At 43.7% G+C, this 20,684-nt stretch overlaps 1 protein-coding gene across 1 annotated transcript in view; it reads left to right on the forward strand.

Annotated features, from left to right (window-relative positions):
- The window catches only part of ercc6 (excision repair cross-complementation group 6), a gene marked incomplete at its 3' end in the record, with an annotated part of 51,299 nt that overhangs the window by 17,137 nt on the left and 13,478 nt on the right, over positions 1–20,684 (forward strand). The window contains exons 6-14 of the mRNA XM_084076964.1: positions 256–502; positions 2,498–3,001; positions 6,611–6,742; positions 9,075–9,233; positions 11,744–11,879; positions 13,894–14,064; positions 15,675–15,851; positions 18,636–18,752; positions 19,385–19,480. Coding sequence (XP_083933090.1) covers positions 256–502; positions 2,498–3,001; positions 6,611–6,742; positions 9,075–9,233; positions 11,744–11,879; positions 13,894–14,064; positions 15,675–15,851; positions 18,636–18,752; positions 19,385–19,480 — 1,739 coding nt within the window. The remainder of the gene's footprint in view (positions 1–255; positions 503–2,497; positions 3,002–6,610; positions 6,743–9,074; positions 9,234–11,743; positions 11,880–13,893; positions 14,065–15,674; positions 15,852–18,635; positions 18,753–19,384; positions 19,481–20,684) is intronic.

The following is a 20,684-nucleotide window of genomic DNA, read 5'->3' on the forward strand; positions in this document are numbered from 1 at the left end:
TACTGACCATGATACTGACCATGATACTGACATGATACTGACATGATACTGACCATAATACTGACATGATACTGACCATGATACTGAACATGATACTGACCATAATACTGACCATGATACTGACCATGATACTGACCATGATACTGAACATGATACTGACACGATACTGACCTTATGAACCGTTATTACATTATGAGTTGCTACATGGGACAAAGCATACATTTGACCCTGTGTCATCATGTGTTGTTCTGTCAGAGCCGGGTCCGTCCACGCTGGGCAGCATGCTCATGCCCTCCCAGGAGACGGAGTGGGAGGAGCTCATACGGACGGGCCACATGACGCCGTTCGGAACGCGGATCCCTCAGAAGGAGGAGAAGAAGAAGGAACCCCGGAAGATGATGATGGAGAACTCGGCCTTTGACCAGTACCTGACGGACCAGGCCCAGTTGGCCACGGACAGGAAGAAGCCCACGCCTCAGAAGAAGAAGAAGGGCCCTGAGGGGTAAGGCCTATGTCGCAATTATTACATAATCGACTAATCACAATCATTCTTGCATAGGGGTTACATAGGGGTGTGCCGACATATCGTCCCGCAATATATCGCGATGCGTTTTCGTGACGATATGTATCTTTTTGGCGTTTTTGAAATAAAAAGTATTTTTTTCCATTGCAAACAAAAAGTATTTGTTTCCATTTGCTTTTTTTCCCCTATATATATATATATATATATATATATATATATATATATATTTATTTTTTTTCATAATAAAAAAGTGCCATGTATCGTATCAATATTGCGAGCCCAATATCATGTATCGTATCGTGAAACTAGTGTCGGCACATCGGCACACCCCTATTTTTGAATAATCATCATAATTGTTTCCATGTTCCATTATCATCATAATGTTAACGCATGTTCAAATATTTAAAGTAGCAGAAATAGCTGATCTACAAGCTTACAACGCGTCACTATTTCTGCTATTTTTACATGTATAAATGTATTGAATGTCTATGTGTATATTTAAGTTAAGTTATTTGTCATATCTGCCCTGTGCAATTTTAGATTTCGAAGCCTAAAAGGCAAACATAAATGTATTTTTTTGTGTTTTCAATGGCCAAACACACAATGAAATCGTTAATCGCAGTTATTTGAGTGACAATTACTTTGGAGTACTTCCCTCTTTCTAAGACTCCCCAGAAGGAGATGCTACCTTCTATCGGCACAGATGTGTGGTGAAAGTTAAAGGGCCATTCTTTATTTGCCACTGGGGGCAACTTCGTCCAACACAAAGACACTGGCCCTCATTTATCAACGCAGCGTATAAACCGGCGCATACGTTTCCATATATTCGGCCGTACACCAACGGCGAAGTCACATTTATCAACGCATCCTACACAGCTGATCCGAGCGTACACTTGGTCCCAGCGTTGTTAAATGTCACGGCTGAAACCGAGCGTCATTTAAATAACACGCCCTTAAATATTCTCAAAACGGCCCGATTTTACGACATGAAGACGAACCAGAATACGACCAAAGACATGAAAAGCCAATAAGAAATAGTTTCGCCTCGCCACACACGCACACGCCCCTCTCTCTCTCTCTCTCTCTCTCTCTCTCTCTCGCTCTCTCTCTCACACACACACACACATGCGCCCGCCCAACTTCGTCTTTCCGTAGCGTAGCGGTACATGAGACTCGGGCGGAATGCAGTGATTCCGTGCCGCCACGTTAATATTGGAGCGTCGGGTTTATATCCTTAACCCAGCCAGGTTGTGTAGCCTACATAACTCTCTATGACATAACTCTATAAGTTATGGAGTTATGTCAGTGAGGTCTACAAACTTACAGTAGCTTGTCCTATGTTATGGACCATAACATAGGACAAGCTACTGTACGTTTGTAGACCTCACTGTCCATGAAAAGGTGCCGTCCCGACCACGGGACTCCCGGCGCAAAAGCGCTCGTATATTTTTGAAAATAGCAGATCTACAAGCTCACAGCGCGTCGCGATGCAACGCTGGCTTGTGAGCTTGTAGATCTGCTATTTTCAATACAGACAGATCTACAATCTTATCTGAATGACTGTTAAAGCAGTTTGTTTAAATTACTTTATAAAATGATATATTTTCACAGCGATTATTTATTAGTGTAGATATACACATTTAGGAGTGGATTATGTGTCTAGATGCCTGTCAGACAGTCAGACAATGCTGCTCCGCAGGTCTAGGATGGAATAAACGGGCGCAGCCAACGTCAACAACTGGTCTCGACCAGACGTGAGATCTCAGCGTACGGTAGGGTGAAGCCCACGTCAGGATATATTGATAAATGCCGAAAGGTGCGGTGATTACGCCGTACGATCATTATTTGGGCTGCACCGCGTTGATAAATGAGGGCCACTGTGTTTAAGACATGCACTGTACACAGCACTTTGTTGGTTAATCGCAGTTATTTGAGTGACAATTAATCGTCAACTTAAATTTGTAATGGTGACAGGCCTGCTGAGGGGGAGGGCAAGAAGAAACGGAGCAACGGAACCCTCGCCGCCTCCCCCAAGGACAAGAAGCTGCAGAAACGTCTGCGCAAGCTCCAGATGACCGCCCTGAAGGCCCAGCCTAGGGCCCGGCCCCCCAAGGCCCAGCCGCGGCCACCCAAACCCCGGAGAAGGCCCCGCGCCGAGGGGCAGCAGACGGACGACAGCGAAGAAGGGTCCGAGTATCTCCCCAGCGACGAGGGGTTCGATCCCGACAGAGAGGCCAGAGAAGACGTGGAGGAGGGCTTTGGGGAACATGACGAGGATGAAGAGTATGAACTGAAGCCCTACAAGAGGAAGAGCGTGGTGGGGAAAGGCCAGGGGAAACGGAAGAAGAAGGGAAAGGACGGCGAGGAGGAATACTGCCCTGACAGTGAGGAGGAAGAGGAGCATTCTGGGAAGAAGGGGAAGAGAGAGAATAAATGCAGAGATGATGGAGATTTGAATTACTACAAACAAAGAATAAGGTAAGAGGCCCTTAACTTTTACTCACGGTTTTAAAACCTCATGTCATGTTTATTATAGCCTTTTATTACTTACTTCATAAGCTATTAGAGGCTCAATCATTAAGCCATAATCCAGTAGTTTATTGATAGCACTCTTGATACAAAGACAGACGCTGTCTGAGAGCTACATGCGTTTTTAAGTGATGTTGTAGATTAGAAGTTGCAGATATTGATGTAAAAGAAACGTTTATTTAGTACATACAATGTTATACTTGTACCCAGAAAAACTGGTTACTAGTACTTAACACATTGGGTGCCCGAATTTTATAATAACAGATTACGTTCGGTGCCAGAAATCTCACGTTGTGCTGCGCTGCGCTGTGCTGTGCTGTGCTGTTTAAAGCTGTAGACTCCACGACGAGCAATCCATGAAAAACAATGCATGTGTGTAGGGTGCGCGATGGTCCTGGCTAAAGCCTGGAACAACAACATGTCTCATGCGTGTCACCGTTGCAGAGCGATCGCGCATCGAGAATGACTCGTTTTGCTCACTGTGAAAAGTTAAGGAGATACAGAGGTTTTTAGCAAGGAGATTGGAAGCGGATGGGAGCCAGTTTTTTGGGCACGGTGATCCATCTGTCCCTTACTTCTTAGAGTGTTCATGGGTGATTCCAGCCCCCCCGCCCCCTTGTGGAAAAAAAATCGAAATAAACAAAAGGGTAAAAAAAACGTATATTTCCTTTTTTTTTGCTTCTTGGCACTCCACGGGTGTATTTGCAAAACCGTATATTTACGGTTTTGGCACTCAATGTGTTAATGAATTGCATTTTTATAGCGCTTTTCTACCCAAGTACAATGGTTCATTCTTTCATACATGGGGAGGTGAAGCGGCGAACGGTTGACCCCAGCGTCCTCACTTTTCCCACATTCACACACCAATGGTGGCAAGTTAGACCAAGGACACGTCGACAATAACTCTGGGGGAGGCCGGGATCGAAGTGGGAACCTCGCGGATGCCATACGGCCACTCTACCCCCATAGCCACTGCTGCCCCACTTAACCACTTAAGCACTATATTCTTAATAGCGGAAAAAGACGATCTATACAAGCTCTGCTGTTGTGAGCTTGTAGATCTGCTATTTCTGCTATGTTGGACAATTGTCAGCTATATAATGATGCCCACAATAGGGACGACAGAACATCTGACCTAGTAAGACCTGAGGCCGATTCTACAAATGTCGTCTAAATCCTTACAGTTTTCTGAAAAACTACATGCTACGTCAGTGGTCCTCCAACTTTTTCATGTCAAGGACCCCCAAAATTATATGTATTTGGCCGCGGACCCCCATCTCAAAATATGTTGTTCCAGGGACCCCCAGAGAGTCAGAAATTTGCGCTTTAAAAGGATATATGTATTCAAAGATTTGCACACATTTTCAAAACTTTTCAAAAATAGCAGATCTACAAGCTCATAGCGCGGCACCGCGAGCTTGTACATCTGCTATTTTTGAATAGCCAAAGTGTAAAATAATGCTTTTTAGCTCAAATCTAAAAATGACCCTTAATGTGTTAAAGAACACAGCCATAGCTAGTTAGCCAACACATGAGCCGAGTACCCAAATGTAGCCGTTAACTACGGAGCAACACATTTGTAATTGCAGTTTGTTCGTTATTGTATTTTACTGTTGTTCTCTGTAGAGAGAGAGAGGAGGAAACCAGTTGGTTTACTGTTGGGGGGGGGGGGGCCCATAGGGGCCGAGGGGGGTGGGGGGGGGGGGGGGGAGCAGCGTTATAATCCCAGATGAGATTGGCAGCTGTTTCTTGACTAAGCAAATTCTCTCCCACTCGCTCTGCTCTCACACACTGCCCTAATTATCCTCCTCCCGCACATGGCTTTATACCCTCACTCACTGTAATGCTCAAATTAATGGAAGAGCAGCCCTAATGAGATTCATATTTATAGCCGCCAAATAAATGGTGTTGGCATGTGTCCTTTTTCTGCTGCACTGCTGCTGCTGCTGCTGCTGCTGCTGCTGCTGCTGCTGCTGCTGCTGCCATGGAATGTCAATTCCATCATGGCATTGACAGGGTTTTGGACAGTGAAGGCTGTTTAGACGAGAAATAATAATATTAGTGGGGGGGGGGGGGGGGGTATTGTAGTTGTAGGTGGGGGTGTGAGAGAGACCGAGAGAGAGAGAGAGAGAGAGAGTGAGGGAGAAAAGTGTAATTAAACCATTGAGGTCTGAGGTTCCGATTCTGCAAAATGTCTTCTAAATCCTAACGGTTTTCTGAAAAACGTATGTTTCTATATCAGTGGTTCTCAAACTTTTTCATGTCAAGGACCCCCAAAATGATATGAATTTGGCCGCGGACCCCCATCTCGAAATATTTAGTTCCAGGGACCCCCCAGAAGCAAAGATTTGAGTTAAACATGTTCGCTTTAAAAAAATATAAATATTCAAAGATTTGCACACATTTTCACAATTTTTTTCAAAAATAGCAGATCTACAAGCTCATAGCGCGGCACTCGGTGCCGCGCTATGAGCTTGTATATCTGCTGTTTTTGAATAGCCCAAAGTGTAAAATAATGCTTTTTAGCTCAAATGAAAAAGATGATGAAGACACAGATGCGAAAAATATGATGAAGACACCGATGCGTTCCAGGTCTTAATGGGTTAACTGAACCAATGCTTAGTCTTGACTTAATTAGAGAGCGCGGTCTCCCAGGCCCGGCTAAAGGACCAGTTTTCGTGGCAGGGTGACAGGACCAGACCCAAATGAAGATGGATTCTTATCCTCCACTCCGCACCTTTCTGGGGAGCTCCCTGTACTAATTGTCTGTATCAATCTTCATTTGCTGTACTGACGACTGTAACTCTTAACTGCCCTCTCTCTCTCTCTCTCTCTCTCTCTCGCTCTCGCTCTCTCTCTCTCTCTCACACCCTCTCTCTCTCTCTCTCTCTCTCTCTCTCTCTCTCTCTCTCTCTCTCTCCATTAAAACTGCTCTCCTTTACATTTCCACCTATTTTGTTTTCACGCCCCTAGAAGAGGCTCTGTCTGAATGTCCTTATGGCTAATCTCTACAAACCACTGGTTGTCTTATTCAGACTGCTCAGTACGCCAAGAAAGTAAATCCCAGAATATCTTTTAAAACATTTTGAAATATGAAACTTTTTGAAACATTGGAAACGAGTCATCTAGAGAGGCTCATGTTTGCAAGTCAATGTGATGTCACAGTGTCAATGTGACATCATCAACATGACGTCCAAGATCCACATTGAAGTCACGCTGTTATTGGACCCTGTATTGTTTGTGTGTGTATGTTTTTTTTCTGCCCCAGCTACTATTACAAGTTACTTATTAGTGGACAAGGTAATCGGTAGAATAATCTCTATGAAAACAATCAATGATTACAGCCCTAGATCAATCATTTTGCTTGGGACCCCCTGGTACCCCCCCCCCCCCAAGGACCTAGATGAATATAAAAGTGTTGGTTCTGACTCAGCTCACAGAACAACTGAACCCATCCAGAATTTGTGTGGAACAACAACAGTGCACAGAAACAGGCGTGTGTTTCACTTTTGCCCGCAACATGACTGTCTTTCCTCCGTATACGTTTCTATCTCCTAGGAGATGGAGGAGACAGCGTATTCTGGAGCGTGAGGAGAAGAGAGAAAGAGGAGAGGAGGAGACGGACGACAGTGACGCAGAGTTTGACGAGGGATTCAAAGTGCCCGGCTTCCTCTGGAAGAAACTCTTCAAGTAAGTTCTCCTCCTGACTTGTTCTGAGTTAAAGAGGAGCCTGTTTAATCCCTGTGTGTGTGTGTGTTCTAATTCAGTCCAACGCAATGATTCCAAGTGATTCACTGTCATGAAGAGTTTATTAAACTAGTGCGTTTGTCCGTTTGGAGCAGGACAGTTCCTTGGCCCCTCAAGTAGGGCTGTCACCATTACAGTTGACGATTAATTGTCACTCAAATAATTGCGATTAAGGATTTGATTGTGTGTTTGGCCTTTGAACATTATACAACAACAACAATTTTATCTTTATGCCTTTTAGGCTTTGTAATCAAAGATTGCACAGGGCAGATCTGAAAAATAAAGAAAGTCGATGGGATGAACGGTGCTGGAGATATGCAAAGGACAGAGAGAGAGAGACAGAAAGACAGACAAACAACTAACTATAAATTCAAGGAATCTCTGTCTGTATTTATGTCAGTCTATGTCTGCCTGTCCTTTGCATATCTAAAGAACCGTTGTGCAGTGTCTGTCGAGTAGTGTTGATTTTGACAGCAAATCTTGATTTAGTTTTAGTCATAGTTTTTTGAATCAAATTCCATGTAGTTTTAGTCATCTGAAATGTTTTACTGTTAGTCTAGTTTTAGTTGACTAAATATCATAAGATTATACTCGACAAAAACTACAGTTGATTTAGTCGACTATGCATTGATGGCGTCGTAATGGCTGATTTTACACTTGGTTGCATGCTGAAAATAGCAGATCTACAAGCTCACAACGCGTCGCGCTGCGACGCGTTGTGAGCTTGTAGATCGGCTATTTTCAGAGCGTAACACCTGAGCATAAAGCATAGTCTTTTAGTTCTCTTCTCCACTCGTCCCTCACTAACATTTTAGTCTAGTTTTTATTTGCTGACGAAATTGTCAATATATTTAGTTTTAGTCATCACAGCTTATAATTTTTATTCAGTTTTCGTCAGTGAAAAAAGGTAGTCAACCAGCATTTTTCGCCATAGTATTAGTCTACGAAATCAACACTGGTGTGGAGTGTGAAGTTTACTCGATGAGGGCTGAGAAAACACGGCACTTGGACCAGCGTGTTCAGGTTTCCAGCATTGGCCAGGTTATTGCGTTGATAAAAGAGGCTTTCCCTAACTCTCCCCCCTCCCTCCCTCCCCATCTCGCGGCTCTCACACCTACGTCGCACCGCTGAGCCGACCGATACGCCCATACATGGAGATCTCCGTGTCTCTCAGTCCTTGTCCCTTTTGTGCCCATTTATGGAGCTGACTGATTTGTTTGCGCCATGACGACGCATTGAGGTTTGACGACACACTCCATAATTGGGCGTAGCTGCATTGGAGAACTCCTTATAGGGTTATGGCTGAGTCATAGAGACATGAGCGTGATGACGTGGTTGGCCTGTCCTCTCATTGGCCAATTTCAATGCAGGATAACGCTGATTTGTTCTGATGTCAACTGTTGACCAACAATGCCGATTTGCCTTTGGCATATTTGTCCAGACACACTCACAGACTGACAACTTAGAGCTTTATAGAATAGATTACAAAAAGTTATAGATTAATTTACACAAAGTTAGGTGGCAGCTACTGAATAAAAAATGCTGTTGGTGTTTACAATATACCAAGTTGTTTCTATGCACATGTACATTTGATGATGCTCTTTTTATTCTCTATTTGCTCTTTTTTGCACTCTTTCTTTTCTTTAAATCTTTTTACGATTTCTATAATTATTCTGTTGTTGTTATTACCTATGCTGCTGCTGTCTGAAGGAAGCCAAACCAAAATAGGTTTTACTCTTATGTACCTGTACAGAAGACGTAACAATAAAGCACAACCTTGAACCTTGAACCTTGAGATTATTGTGGTAAATAAATAAATGGTAAATGGTGCATTTATATGGCGCTTTTATCCAAAGCGCTTTACATAGATCGTGCATTACATTAACCCATTCACACACCGATGGAGGAGGAAACCATGCAAGGCACCAACATGCTCATCGGGAGCAATTTGAGGTTCAGCGTCTTGCTCAAGGACACTTCCACACTAACTCTAGGGGAGCGCCCCAGCCCGGGATCAAACTGGGAGCCTTGCGGTTTCCAGTTCACTCTGCCTGGCCACTACCCCTGAGCCACTGCCGCCCCACATCAGACATGTGCCCTTTAGACGGTGCATTTATTGAAAAATGGATGTCTGTATCAGAGTTTGTATTTGTGAGCATGTTCTGCTGTATGTTCTGCTGCCGTCCTAAGGTCACACTGATTTGACAGCATTTTCTTATTGTGCGTGTGTGTGTGTGCGTGTGTGTGCGTGTGTGCGTGCGTGTGCGTATTGCAGGTACCAGCAGACAGGTGTGCGCTGGTTGTGGGAACTCCACTGTCAGCAGGCAGGAGGCATTCTGGGAGACGAGATGGGATTGGGTAAAACCATCCAGGTCATCGCCTTCCTGGCCGGACTGAGCTACAGCAAGCTGAGGACCAGAGGGTCCAACTACAGGTACACACACACACACACACACACACACACACACACACACACACACACACACACACACACACACACACACACACACACACACACACACACACACACACACACACACACACACACACACACACACACACACACACACACACACACACACACGCACACACACACACACACACACACACACACTCTCTCTCTCTGTGGGCAGAGCCTGTGTGTCTGTGTGGTATGAATATTTGATATGGGGGATTTCTGCTTGAGAGTTTTCATCTGAATTATTAACCCATTAAGACCGGGAACGCGTCTGTGTCATTTTAAATTTATAAAAAGGTTTTACAAATGTTTGCTTGTAAAAAAAAATCTAAATTTCAAAGATTTGAAAAAAAATCCCGACTTCACAAAAATATATACTTATATTTGCTATTTTTGAATAGCCAAAGGCATCTTAAAATGACACACAGATGGAGTTCCCCTTCCCGGGTCTTATTGGGTTAAACATGTTTCAATTATCAGACTCCTCACTTTCTTACTGCAGACATCAGAGAAAACACTGACATGACACTATCTGTGTGTGTGTGTGTGTGTGTGTGTGTGTGTGTGTGTGTGTGTGTGTGTGTGTGTGTGTGTGTGTGTGTGTGTGTGTGTGTGTGTGTGTGTGTGTGTGTGCGTGCGTGCGTGCGTGCGTGCGTGCGTGCGTGCGTGTTAGGGCTGGTGGATTAATATTCGAATATTCCTCGAATATGGGGAAAATATGTGTATTCGAATATGAAAATGTATATTTGAATATTAAATATATATATATTTTTTTATTATATTTTATTTGACAGGGACAATACAAAAAACAATGTATCAAGTTGTAAAAACAAACAAAAGATATGTTTTATTAGATCCGAGCACTCAATACATTGTTTTTTGTATTGTTTCTGTCCAAAAAAAAGTATATATATATATATCTTTTTTTTTTTATAAATATTTTTATGATAATAATAATATTCGAATATATTTGAATATCTGCCAATGTTTAAGACCAATATTCGAATATAATTTCTGAGGAAACTTGACAGCCCTAGTGTGTGGTGTGGCATGTGAGACTCCTGAGATGGGGGGTGTGTGTGTGTGTGTGTACAGTTCATGAAAGCCATCATGACACAGTGTTCAGTGAGGGGGGGGGGGGGGGGGGGGCTTTGTTTTTAGGGCCCAAACAGACACATGATGCGTTCAGGAGGAGGAGGAGCCTCTCTCCCTGATGGTCAATACTCTGTCTGCTGTGGACGCCCACAAATTGATTGTTTGCAAACTCAATTAAGGTCCAGCATCAATAGAGCCGCCCTCCACCGAGCGGAGGTTCATACCGGGCCCATTAGAGTGTGTGTGTGTGTGTGTGTGTGTGTGTGTGTGTGTGTGTGTGTGTGTGTGTGTGTGTGTGTGTGTGTGTGTGTGTGTGTGTGTGTGTGTGTGTGTGTGTGTGTGTGTGTGTGTGTGTGTGTGTGTGTGTGTGTGTGTGTGTGAGTGTGTGTACGTGCACGTGCGCATGTCCTTTTTTTAAGTCTCCTCAAAGGAATTGAGCGTGACTCTTCCTCTTCCTCGGTGTGAGGTGAGGAAGAGAGGAATGGCTGTATATAAACTCCAGAGCTTTGGTTCACATGGAACCAAACGCTCCATTTGGCTCATGCTCAGAGTTAACCCATTGAAGCCGGGGGAAAGCATCTGTGTGTCATTTTTAGATTTATCTGGCTGAAAAATAGCAGATCTACAAGCTCCTAGCGCTAGGAGCTTGTAGATCTGCTATTTTTTTAAATATTTGTATGTGAATATTTGTGCAAATCTTTGAATATATATGTTTTTCAAAGCTAACATTTGTAACTCAAATCTTTGCTTCTGGGGCTACAAATGTCTTCTAAATCCTAAACGTTTTTTTTTAAAACTTTTTTCATGTCAAGGACCACCCAAATGATATGTATTTGACCGCCAAAATATTTTGTTCCAATATATACTTTACATATAATCAAAGATTTGCAAAAGAAATCACGATTAGATCTGTTATTTTTATTAAATTGTGATTTTTTTTCCCCCCGCAAATTCCAGCTTGTAGATCTGATTGTAGATAGTAGAAAGAAATCTAAAATGACACAGATGCGTTCCCGGTCTTAATGGGTTAAATTAGCACCTTGGATTTTTTGCCACGCGGTCACCTGGGTGTATTCAGGGGGACGACCGCGTCGTGTCTCAACTCCCTCCGTAACCTCGCTGCTTTGAGCATGCATGGCACTTTTCCGTTCCATTGGCTTATTTGTTTTTAAAAAGCCCCTATTTCCTTTACATTTGGCACAACAACCTAAGTGATGAGTGTAATTTAGCTGGTGAATTGCTGAGGCTGAACAAAACTCTATGAGCCCTCAGCTCCACCAGCGCCCAGCCTAATCATACCGCCGGTTCACACAACAACATTACAACTCGCTTACAACTTACTGGCTTTAAAAAATCCTCTCCCCTCCCCTCTCCTCTCCTCCTCTCCTCAGGTATGAGGGTCTAGGTCCTACGGTCATCGTGTGTCCGGCTACGGTCATGCACCAGTGGGTGAAGGAGTTCCACACCTGGTGGCCTCCGTTCAGAGTGGCCGTCCTACACGAGACCGGCTCCTACGCCAACAACAAGGTACTGTAGGGGCCACAAGGTACTGTAGGGGCCACAAGGTACTGTAGGGGGCCATGGTTGAATTTGACAGCAAATTTTGGTTTAGTTTTAGTCTTTGAGTAAAATTCCATTTAGTTTCATATTTTAGTGTTTTCGTCTAGTTTTAGTCGACTAAATCTACAGTTGATTTAGTCGACTAAAGTGTATGTTGGCGGTGCCTTGATGGAGTCGTAACGGCTGATTTTACACTTGGTTGCATGCTGATAATATACAAGCTCACCACGCAACGCATTGTGAGCTTGTAGATCTGCGTTTTCAGAGCACAACACCCGAGCGCAACCAAACATAAAATTACTTGTCTTTTAGTTGTACTGCAGGGGTGGGCAAGATTTATTTCCAGGGGGCCATACTGACTTTGATAAAGTGAGTGAAGGGCCACACATTGTACAATTGAAACTTGAAACACATGGTACTGAAGTATGTTAAAACTGCTTGAATTTGGTAGACATTCCAGTCTACTTTACAATAAGGTACTTGCTTTCACAACAATCTTTTCATTTTATCTGGCCTTACAATAAAAAGATTGCTTGTATAAAACAATCCACGTCAATGCCGTATCAACTGTTAAATGAGCCTATAAATGTATACAGTATCTTATCTTGTCTGATATGCACCACTCCATAAGTCACTGATAAAACACATTGCATTATGTTATGAATATGGACTCAAGGTTTCACTGTTACATTATAAACATAAAACATTTGAGTACATACGAATGGAGGAATGCAGGTATAGTACTTAAATGGTAAATATTAATTACTATTAATTGGAGTCGAGTTATTTTTTTTTTTAAATAAACATTAACATACGGCAGCCTTTTAGAATGTACATTTTGGAGCGGGGGGTAATTTTGTTTTTCTTTGAGAACTTGGCGGGCCGGATTAAGATTGTCAAAGGGCCGGGTCAGGCCCCCGGGCCGCATGTTGCCCTTGTTTGTTCTACTGGATCCCTTCTCCACTAGTCCGTCACTAACATTTTAGTCTAGTTTTTATTTGTTGACGATTGTCAATATATTTAGTCTTAGTTTTAGTCATCATAGTTTAGTTTTTATTTCTTTTTTCTTTAGTTTTCGTCAGTGAAAAAAGGTAGTCGACCAACATTTTTCATCATAGTTTTAGTCGACAAAATCAACGCTGGTAGGGGGGGCACACGCAGGGGGTGCCATGTGTGTCTGCATGAGTGCAAATGCAGCGGCTTGTGGCACAGATGGTCTCATTGAGCTGAGTGTCGTTGTGGACAGAGGATTGTTTTCCCCTCTGGGGGGCACCAGAGATCTGTTTATGCAGCATTTTATAGCAAAGTAACCTTGATCTTCAACCTGGAACCAACACAAGCAATCCACTAGAGCAGTGGTCCACTAGAGCTCCAACTTCTTCATGTCAAGGACCCCCCAAATGATATATATATTTGGCCACGGACCCCCATATCAAAATATTTGGTTCCAGGGACCCCCCAGAAGCAAAGATTTGAGTTACAAATGTTCGCTTTACAAATACATATTCAAAGATTTGCACGCAATTTCACGATTTTTCATAAATAGCAGATCTACAAGCTCATAGCGCGGCACCGAGTGCCGCGCTATGAGCTTGTAGATCTGCTATTTTTGAATAGCCCAAAGTATTAAATATGGATAAAGGGGTTAAAATAATTGTGACGCTTTATTAACTCATTTTGCTGGAGACCCCCTGGTACCCCTCCTCCAAGGACCCCTGGGGGTCCCCGGACCCCACTTTGAGCACCAATGCACTAGAAGATGTTTAGAAATAGCACTGACGGAGAAATATACTGACGTGTGTGTGTGTGTGTGTGTGTGTGTGTGTGTGTGTGTGTGTGTGTGTGTGTGTGTGTGTGTGTGTGTGTGTGTGTGTGTGTGCGCGTGTGCGTGTGCGTGTGCGTGTCTGTGTCTGTGTCTGTGTCTGTGTGTGTGTGTGTCTGTGTGTGTGTGTGTGTGTGTGTGTGTGTGTGTGTGTGTTAGGTGAGGCTGATCCCAGAGATAGCAGCGTGTCATGGTATCCTGATCACGTCGTACTCGGCGGTCAGGCTCATGGAGGAGGCTCTGCAGCGTCAGAACTGGCATTACATCATCCTGGACGAGGGCCACAAGATCAGGAACCCCAACGCCCGCGTCACCATCGCCTGTAAACAGGTATGAGTATGTTTACACACACACACACACACACACACTAACACACGTGTTGATTTTGACAGCAAATTTTGATTCAGTTTTAGTAAATTTTTAGTCATCTGAAATGTTTTACTGTTAGTGTAGTTTTAGTCGACTATGATCATAGTCGACTAAAACTACAGTTGATTTAGTCGACTAAAATGTATTTTGGCGGTGCCTTGATGGCGTCGTAATGTCTGATTTTACACTTGGTTACATGCTGAAAATAGCGGATTTACTAGCTCAAAGCATGCTTGTAGATCTGCTATTTTCAGAGCGCAACACCTGAGCACAACCAAACATAAAATGACTTGTCTTTTAGTTCTACTGGATCTCTTCTCCACTAGTCCCTACCTAACATTTTAGTCTAGTTATTTGTTCACAAAATTGTCAATATAACTAGTCTTAGTTTTAGTCATCATAGATTAGTTTTTATTTAGTTCTTGTCAGTGAAAAAAGGTAGTCAAGGAACATCTTTCGTCATAGTTTTAGTCGACAAAATCAACACTCAATCAATCAACACACATTCTGTGTGACGAAGTCAACATACTTTGTTGACCGGAATCCCCCAGGTGTGCTCCCTTTTTCCCTCTACACCAAATCTCTTAAAAGAAAATATGGTCTCTACAAGCTCACAGTGCGTCACGTCGCCGAATGTTTGCCCCAGAACAGGGACACGAGGGTCCATGTATGTTATAGAATCATTCATGAATAGTGAGCTTCTAGATTGGCCATTTTCACCACATGACACTGTCCTACGATGAAGTATAAATCACACTTAAAGGGGAATACCACTCATTTTCAACATTGAACCATGTCATAATATATCACAGAGCTGTTGTGTAGAAATAAGAAAAAAAGCCCCCCCCCTCTTCTAGAACTGGAGAAGTGATTGTCGGGGGTCATGTGATCAGTGACATACAGAAGGTGTACTCTTTGGCTGCCTCATTCACTAGAGCAGGGGTCTTCAACGTTTTCTGACCAAGGACCCCTTAGCTGAGAGAGAGAGATGAAACAGGGACCCCCAACTACATGTTGTATAAAATCGTGTTGCATATTAAACATTTTCATAGATAGCTTCATATAGACGTGTATGTGTATGTTCAGACAGTTAACCACTTAAACCCTCAAAACTTCGTACTACGAAACTTGTACTTGGTCTGCTCTCCCCCCCCCCCCCATCCAAAACTTCTTTACTGAAAATAGCCGATCTACAAGCTCACAAGATCTGCTATTTTCGGCTAATGTTCCCCCTCAGAATAAAGTGGTTAATGTAAAAAAAAAAAAATAGAAGTTCCTATCATTCAAAGATTTGGTGGCCCCCCTGTAGTAACTCTGAGGGCCCCCTAGGGGTCCCGGACCCCCTGTTGAAGACCCCTGCACTAGAATGGTGAATTTCACTTCCAGCTGAAACAGCGCGAATTGAATATAAATGTAAGACTTGTTAGAGCATTTTCAGCCAATTGATCTCTATTATCGATTGATCTCTATTAAGTACAATGTCTTGTGAAATGTGATATATAACCATAATGCCATTATAAACTACTACAAGTCGCACTGTGTTTAAGACTTATTTTCTTCTCTCTCTGTAGTTCCGGACCCCACACAGGTTCATCCTGTCAGGCTCTCCCATGCAGAACAACCTGAAGGAGCTGTGGTCTCTGTTTGACTTTGTGTTCCCCGGTAAGCTGGGCACCCTGCCCGTCTTCATGGAGCAGTTCTCTGTGCCCATCACCATGGGGGGCTACAGCAACGCCTCACCTGTACAGGTACGCCACACACACACACACACACACACACACACACACACACACACACACACACACACACACACTCACGCGAAATGTAGGAAGCCAGTTGCATGAGTGATCGTTTACATCACATGTAGTACAAACATGAACACGGATGCACGCAGGCGCACGCATACTTAATTTCCGTCATTCTGTCTGATAATGAAGAGGTAGTTCAAGAGAGAGAGAGAGAGAGAGACAGTGGAAGGATAATGTAGATGCATGCAGAGCAGAGGGCATGTGGCACATCCCTAGTGTCAGAGAGAGAGAGAGAGAGAGAGAGAGAGTAAAGTGGAGAGCTGGTGAGCTAGGATCATAGCCCTGTGTCATTAGTGTCCAGTCGTTAATAACCCCACTGACTGTATGGATTTAATTATTTAAGATGGCTATTGATGCTTCTTCCGCTGTCGATAATAAAAACCTTTACTAATTATTGATGTTATTAAATGGTCGGGGAGGGCTAAAGCTAAAGCTCCGGCTGCCTCGTCCTCCTCCTCTTCCTCCAGAACAAACTCTCAGCAGCGAACGTACAGCAGCCTCATCTGCTGCTCGTCTGTATGTGTACAGTACTGCACTGTAACATTAGCCCATCTATCAACTCTTATTAGCTTGTAGATCAGCTCTTCAATTTTGTTTTTTCGATAAATCTTGACCAAATGTTGACAAATCTTCTCTTATGGAGGTCCCCGGCAGTGTTGAACACATTTTGAGTTCGTTTTAGTCATAGTCTTTTGAATAAAATTCCATTTAGTTTTAGTCATATTTTAGCCGCTTGAAATTTTTTCGTTTTTGTGTAGTTTTAGTCGACTAAATCTACAGTTGATTTAGTCGACTAAAATGTATTTTGGAGGTGCCTTGATAGCGTCGTATTGGCTGATTTTACACTTGGTTGCATGCTGAAAATAGCAGATCTACAAGCTCACAACGCGTTGTGAGCTTGTAGATCGGCTATTTTCAAAGCACAACACCCGAGCGCAACCAAACATAAAATTACATCCCCGACGTTTAAGTCTAGTTTTTATTTGTTGACGAAATTGTCAACATATTTAGTCTTAGTTTTAGTCATCATAGCTTAGTTTTTATTTCGTTTTTATTTCGTTTTTATTTCGTTTTTATTTCGTTTTTATTTCGTTTTTATTTCGTTTTTTTTTACTAAAAACTATGACGCATTTTTCGTCATAGTTTTAGTCGACGAAATCAACACTGATCACTGTCACAAAATCTTTTCAAATAGGGGTCTGCGGCCCAAATACATCAATTCTGGGGGTCCTTGACTTGACATGTTTTTTACAACCACAGCTGTAGATAACAACCTGTGTAAGTGTACATGGCTGTGGGATCCATTACTGAAGCGTGCGTGCGTGCGTGCGTGCGTGCGTGCGTGCGTGCGTGCGTGCGTGCGTGAGTGAGTGAGTGTGTGTATCCCCACGTGAATCCACCCAGCAGCTTAACCGAGAGGTCCTCCTTCCTTTGTGCTGGAGGCCCCCCCCCACAACCTCCAGTTGAGTGTTAGTGTCCCCTCCAGGGTTGTCTTTGATCCCCCCCCCCCCTCTCTGCGCCCAGCCCCAAGCGGTTTAATGTTTAAAAGGTCTAACTGGCCTTTAGCCCCTGACTCTGGATAAGACATAGCAGGACATGTTACTACAGGGACAAGCCCGCTGTAAGCAGCGTAACGGGCCGAGCAGCATGTGGAGAGAGAGAGAAGCCCCGCCGTGTGTCAGATGGAACGTACGGTACGGGGCCCACAGAGCACTGATGATGAAAGGGGAGGGAGGGAGAGCTCCGGCCCCCCAGGGGGCCCCGCACGCAGCACTCCGATCAATGTTTAATGGCTCGTTCTGCTGAGAGGGGATTGAAGGAGGAGGCAGCTGATGATGAGAGAGGAAGTGAGAGGGGGGCTAAACGACAAGCGTTGCCCCCCCCCCCCCCCCCCCCCCCCCTCGCCCAGTACAACACGGGAGACACTGACAGGTGTGACGGCCAAAACGGGATCTGTATGTCCTCAAAAAATCGTGTTTTTTAACTCTTAAATACAGAAAAAATCTAAAATAGTTTGCCACCTCTGCCAGCATGTTTCCAGGTAAAACATAGGAAACATGTAATTTTTTTCTCCGTTTATTTTTTAACATTGAAGTGAATGGAGCAGCAACTTTTTGGAAAATGTTATCTCCTGGTTATTTGTGAAGAACAGAAAAACAAAAAAAATAATTATTTTTTAAATATATGGAAAAATATAAGCCGTTTTTTACGCTCCGTTGATAAATGAGGGCCAGTATCTCTATAGTCATGTGATCAACGCAGATCTGTCCGATTTCCCATATTCCATCCTGATTGGTTAAGGTTGGCTTCCAAAGTTTGCAGGATTGGTCCGTTTTGAACAAAATACCTCAAATCATGAACGCAGCATGCAATTTCCGTGAAATTTCACACACACATTCCCACTAGGCCGAGGAAGAAATGCAACCCATTTCACATTGGCCTGTTATAGCACCACCAGCAGGTCTAATTTCGAAAAACACATTTTTGGAACAGAATGCCCCAAATCATGAATGCAGTGTCCGATTGCCGTGAAAGGCTTAAGAATGTATGGCAACCTTTTCACATTGGCCTATTATAGCGCCACCAGGAGGCCACAATAACCTACCTGACCTGGCGGAGACCTGTGCTCCGAGGAGCACTTTTTCTAGTTTAGGTTGTCTCTTGTCTTGCTACTGTGTGTGTGTGTGTGCACGGATAGTAGATTTAATTGTGGTTTCTCACCAGGTCCAGACGGCGTACAAGTGCGCCTGCGTGCTGAGGGACACCATCAACCCCTACCTGCTCCGGCGGATGAAAGCGGACGTCAAGGACAGCCTCGCCTTGCCCGACAAAAACGAGCAGGTATTAGTCTCACCCCACAAGACCCCTTCTGACCACGGTTTCTGTTTCCTCCACTATCGAACAGCCTCCGTTTGCTTGTGTCTCTCTTTAACTGGGGAGGTATTTACTTGATTGGACGTGACTGTGTGTGTGTCACATTCTAAAGAGACGTTGATGAATGTAGCGATGCCCTCGTCAAGGTGACGCCGGCTAATAAAGTCCCCGGCAAAGTAAAAGAATCAGGTATTCATTAAGGTGACTCTCTGGTCTCTGGTCTGTCCTCGCGGTTGACGCTCGGCTGACTTCCCCCCAGCAGTCCAGTTCAGCTCATTAAGTCGCTCCCTCAGGACAGGAGGGGGGGGGGTGGGGGGGGGGCTCCTAAAAACACAACACTACGCCTAATTCTCTCTCTCTCTCTCTCTCTCTCTCTCTCTCTATGTCTCTCTCTGCACACCCACCCACTTCATCAAGGGGCTTTAAAGAAGATGTTTGCTGCTCATTAAACAGTCTTTTTGTGTGTGTGTGTGTGTGTGTGTGTGTGTGTGTGTGTGTGTGTGTGTGTGTGTGTGTGTGTGTGTGTGTGTGTGTGTGTGTGTGTGTGTGTGTGTGTGTGTGTGTGTGTGTGTGTGTGTGTGTGTGTGTGTTCTCCGTAGGTTCTGTTTTGTAAACTAACAGAGGACCAGAGGCAGGTGTATCAGACCTTCTTGGATTCCAAAGAGGTTTACCAGATACTGAACGGAGACATGATGGTAAACCATGACGCTTTTCTTTCCTTTCTTCCACAGTAACATGCAGTGTGTTAATTGAAATTGAATAGAGCACGAAGTCTGACGTAATTTACACATCCTACCTGGTTTACGGTTTTCCACCCCCATTCTGAATCCCCATAGACGTGTTTAATATCGCGTCAAATAAGAACTGTGTTCCAAAAATAAACAAATGACCCCGCGGTGGTTTGACTCTTATGGATATGAAGCATCAACTGACGGTGAGAAAACGATAATGTTACTTCCACCGAATTAGTTAAATGTTCGCCAGAAACAGACTGTATCAAATATAAGTGACTGACTATCAGATACAGAGCCACCTCCCTGACCCAATGTTATTCTCCATAGAGAAATTACTCTACGACCCGGGGGATGAACGAGTGACGTCAGGACTTCTGTACTTTATAATGGACCTGTAAGAGCACTGGTTCTCATTGTGGGGTCCGGACCCCTGGGGGGGGGGCCCAGCTGATAATGATAGTTAGGGAACCAAATGGAACCAAATTGATCCCTTGCCCATTTTGGTTCTGTTTGTACACTCTCAGAGTTAACACTGAGGACTTTACTGTGTAGATTGAGGTACCAGAGTAGGGCTGGGACCATTTGAAAATGACATGTCAAGATTATTGTGGCAAAAAATATTGCGATTAACGATATTATCGCGATAATCAAAATTTGCTTAAAACTTAAAATACCACTTTTGTTAACCACTTGATCCCCCCAGCATCCCTATTCTGGGGGGAACGTTCGCCCCAAAATAGCCGATCTACAAGCTCACACGTTGTGAGCTTGAGCTTGTAGATCTGCTATTTTTGGAAGTTGCACTGAATTTGCTGCTCAACAAAAGCTAATTCATCCTATTGTATGATGGAGGACAATTTCACGACAACTTAAAATCTCTGCGATACAATTATCGTGAGCGTTTTTTATGCATTATGAGCTTGTAACGATTATCGTCCCCATCCCTATGCCAGATATTACAAATCATATCAAATGTGGGGTCCCATGGCCTTAATGCATGTCAAATTGGAGGTCCTTCAATAAAAAGAAGGTAGAGAACCAATGTTGTAAAGGAGCTCTTGTTTGACCAGTGCCTTATACCAAGGATGGGGGGTGTAGGGGGGGAAACTTGTGGTCAGATGAAGATTTCCAGGAACTAGACATGCCTTATTCATTATTTAACCCC

The sequence above is a fragment of the Gymnoscopelus microlampas genome, assembly GCF_963454915.1.
Source record: "Gymnoscopelus microlampas genome assembly, chromosome: 13".
NCBI lineage: Eukaryota > Metazoa > Chordata > Actinopteri > Myctophiformes > Myctophidae > Gymnoscopelus > Gymnoscopelus microlampas.